The following is a 3,081-nucleotide window of genomic DNA, read 5'->3' as shown; positions in this document are numbered from 1 at the left end:
AGTCATATTATAATGATTTTTATGAATAACTTTTTGACTGCATTTAGACTATTTCTTTTGGATATTTTTCTAAAATAGAATTACTGGTTAAGAACATTTAAACATTTATAAACATTTTGATAATTTTTACCAAATTGCTTTTTGGTGTGTTTATAGTCCTACCAGTTGTGTAGGAAAGTGTTAATCTCGGGGTAGGCTAGCATTAATAGTTAGAAACATTTCACTTTTTTGTTCTTACTTATTTTCCAGGTAATAGGAAATTTCCTTGTAATTTTAATATACATATTTTGATTAGTGAGGCTGACAGTTTTCATGATTTTATTGGCCATTTTTTTCCTAGGGAGTGTGGTAAGTGCAGATTATAACCCTGATCTATTGAGAACTAAAACCTCTGTCATTTCTTAACATCTTACTGGATTCCTAAAGCTGGAGTTACTTGGACACGTCCTGACCCAGTCCAAGCAGTCTCTGAAAGCCCAGTCTGAGTTTGTGCATCCTGAGTGCACAGGCCATGGGGTTGAGTGCAGGGGGGATGACATTGTGCAGCACATTAAGGAACACAGGAATAAGGGGAATCTTTTTCTCTGCAAGGTGTGTGACAGACAGCACAATGATACCTGTGTAGAAGAGGATGAGGATGAGGTGGGAGTTACAAGTGCTCAGAGCCTTGGACATTGCTTCTGCTGAGTTCAGCCTCAGCACAGAGTGAAGGATTACAGCATAGGAAGAAAATATCAGAGCCATATCACTCCCAACCAAGACCCATGCTAGCATCAGTTGGTAAAATTTGTTCACAGTGATGTCATCACAAGCCAGGCTGATAACCCCCAAGTTAGAGCAGAGGCAGTGCTCGATTTCATTCCTGGAACAGTAGTGTCTTTGGGCAGCCAGTATAGGCACTGGGATGGTCAAGAGGCCATTCTTGAGCACGATGAACCCTGTGGCTTTGAAGACAAAAGCTTTAGTGACTATGGAGGGGTACTGAAGAGGGCGACAGATGGCTATGTATCTGTCTACTGCCATGCAGAGAAAGATGCCTGACTCTATGCAGAAGAAGCAGTGGATGGCATAGATCTCAGCAAAACACATGGGGAGGCTGATGGCCTTGGCATCAAACCAGAAGATGGCCAGGATCTTGGGCATGATGGTGGTGGCCAGGCCAATGTCCACCACTGCTAATATGCCCAGCAAATGGTACATGGGTTCATGTAGCACGGTCTCATGTTGAATGGTGATAATGATGAGGAGATTGGCACCAGGAGCTAAGAGGTAGAGCAGAGTCAGGGGCAGGGAGAGCCAGTGCTGCCACTCATGAATGCCTGGTAATCCCATCAGGATGAACTGGGAAATCTGGAGGCTGGAGTCATAGGTAACACTGGTGGAGGTATCCATGGAATGGGTGCCTCAGTCTCAGTGTCTGTCTGAAATAGAAGGAATCTCTGTTTAAAAGTTCAGCTAAGGGGCTGAGCGTCGTGGTTCATGCCTGTACTCCCAGCACTTTGGGAGGCTGAGACAGGCAGATAATTTGAGGTCAGGAGCTCAAGACTGACCTGGCTAACATGGCAAAATCTCATCTCTGCTGAGAATACAAAAATTAGCTGGGTGTAGTGGTGCCTGTCTGTAATCCCAGCTACTCGGGAGGCTGAGGCATGAGAATCATTGAACCTGGGAGGCGGAGGTTGCCGTGAGCCGAGATTGTGCCACTGCACCCCAGCCTGGACAACAGAGTGAGACCCTGTCTTAAAAAACAAAACAAAACAAAAAGTTAAGTGTCTTGGTAAGAGCCCCTCAATAATGAACCAGCTCCTTTTATTCATGAATGACCCTCAACTTTATTTGACTTCTGGAAATATTCCACAGAGGAATAACAAAAAAAGCAAAAAAATTCTAAACAGAAGAGTTGGAATAACTATTTTTCATCACCACTTGTATGTCTAATAAGCATGTCCACATATATTAACAACAGTCTTATCACTAACAGATAACAAATGTTAGTATTTGATTTACTTCCAATTTTCTGTTTTATTTTTAAACAGTCTACATCATTATCTAGAGATAATTTTGTGTCTTGTTTTTGTCTTTTAGCAGTATGTGTTAAGATGTAATATAAGCACTCAAAAATTTTATTTCATGGATGAATACATTAACCAAAGACTTCACAATATTATTTAAAAAGTGTGATGTTAATTTTAATTGCTGCTTTAAATTTTTGCATTTGGCTATTCTATAATTTACTGACAGGTATTTTGCTTTTAATATTGTTTTCCTTGAGTAGAGTTTCAAAAGTGATGCAAAAGTTATATATACAAAGGATATAATAGTCTTAAAATTTTAAATATAATTTTGATTTTATTTTAAGATATATTATCTATACATGGTAAAAATCAAAATAAAATGAAAAATATAAACAATGAAAAGTAAGACTCTCATGCTTGGGGCTTTGAAATCTTTTTCCTTTTCACCAGAGGCAGCCAGTGATATGTTTCTTGGGAATCCTTCCATTAATAGTTTATGCATGGATAAAAACATATATATATATAATTTTCATAAAAGACATAATCAATTGTTAGCATACCCTTCTCCTTTTTTCTTTCCTTTTCTTTTTTAACTTAATATTTTGAAGACTGCTCCATATTTCCATACTGCTGTTAAGTTGCATTATTTTCTACCACCTAGATGCCCTATAGTTTAATGATTTTTTTTTTGTATTTTTAGAATTGATATATCATAGTTGTAGATATTTTGGAGGTACATGTGATATTTTGATACATGTATACAATGTGTAATGATCAAATCAGTGTAATTAGGATATCCATCACCTCAAGCATTTATCTTTTCTTTGTGTTAGGAACATTACAATTCTCTTTTAGCGATTTTGAAACATACAGTAAATTATTAACTATAATTTTCCTACTGTGCTATTGAATACTAGAACTTATTTCTTCTACCTAACTGTATTTTTGTCCCCATCAGCCACCCTCTATTTTTCCCCTACCCCCACCCTTTCCGGCCTCTGGTAACCACCATTCTATTCATTACTTCTGTGAGATCCACTTTTTTTCTTTTTCCGGCTCACTGCAA

At 38.0% G+C, this 3,081-nt stretch overlaps 1 protein-coding gene across 1 annotated transcript; it reads right to left on the bottom strand.

Moving 5' to 3' along the window:
• Positions 1-341: 341 nt before the first annotated feature.
• LOC100990846 (olfactory receptor 56B4) lies at positions 342-2,022 on the bottom strand. Its single transcript, XM_003819061.6, has one exon. It carries the CDS (start codon positions 1,390-1,392, stop codon positions 433-435), a length of 960 nt encoding a protein of 319 aa, XP_003819109.1. The 5' UTR covers positions 1,393-2,022; the 3' UTR covers positions 342-432.
• Positions 2,023-3,081: the final 1,059 nt, after the last annotated feature.

This window comes from Pan paniscus, chromosome 9, assembly GCF_029289425.2.
Source record: "Pan paniscus chromosome 9, NHGRI_mPanPan1-v2.0_pri, whole genome shotgun sequence".
Lineage (NCBI taxonomy): Eukaryota > Metazoa > Chordata > Mammalia > Primates > Hominidae > Pan > Pan paniscus.
The sequence above is the reverse complement of the archived record's forward strand: the minus strand, read 5'-3'. Positions and strand labels throughout refer to the sequence as shown.